This window comes from Sinocyclocheilus rhinocerous, unplaced genomic scaffold, assembly GCF_001515625.1.
Source record: "Sinocyclocheilus rhinocerous isolate Xijiao unplaced genomic scaffold, SAMN03320098_v1.1 C35844018, whole genome shotgun sequence".
NCBI lineage: Eukaryota > Metazoa > Chordata > Actinopteri > Cypriniformes > Cyprinidae > Sinocyclocheilus > Sinocyclocheilus rhinocerous.
Window position 1 is genome coordinate 1 of NW_015765331.1, and position 661 is coordinate 661.

General features: G+C 50.4%; 1 protein-coding gene across 1 annotated transcript; it reads right to left on the reverse strand.

The window, feature by feature from the left end:
* Positions 1-6: 6 nt before the first annotated feature.
* LOC107735175 (desmoplakin-like) lies at positions 7-657 on the reverse strand (the record flags this gene model as incomplete). The annotated part of the gene is made up of 1 exon (XM_016546948.1): positions 7-657. A coding segment is annotated over one exon (651 nt), but the record flags the coding sequence as incomplete, so codon positions are not given.
* Positions 658-661: the final 4 nt, after the last annotated feature.

Below are 661 nucleotides of genomic sequence, written 5' to 3' on the forward strand. Positions count from 1 at the left end.
CTTGACGGACATGTCTTCATCGATAAGGCTTTGCTGTACAGCATCCTTCAGGGAGAGTCTCTGGCCAGTAGCAGGATTGACAATCCCTCCAGTGCAAACCTGGGCTTCCAAGAGCCGCTGAGCAGTGATGTTGTCCACTATTCCACGTCGCTGTGCCTCTGGGATGGTAATCTTCTCAAGGGTTTCTGTATCAAAAATGGCTCCCACGGGGCTCTGGTCATCAAAAATATCAGATGGAGGGGAGAGCGTAATGGATACGCTAGCAAAACGTTTGCGGATGGTTGGAGATGATGGCGCAATCTGTGTTGGACTGCTGCAAGTAGCAACATCCTCAGGACTGCTGGAGCAGATGGAAAGCTCAGAACCGCTGCCTTTACTTGTGATCAGACCTGCGAACTCGTGGAGTGTCAGAGTCCCGGCACGGTACTTGTCCAGAGTTTGTCTATCAATAACTCCCCTATCTAGGGACTCTTGAATGTCATACTGGGTTCCGGTTTTGCGATCGACAATAAGTAAACGCTTGCTGCCGTCAGATGCTTCGATAGTGATCTCCTCCCACTCACACTCTTGTTCCGAAAGCTCCAGGAAAGTGTCATAGTCGATTAACTCACGATGGTACGCTTCTCGTACGGTCATCTCTTTGCCGGTGTCAGGGTCTACA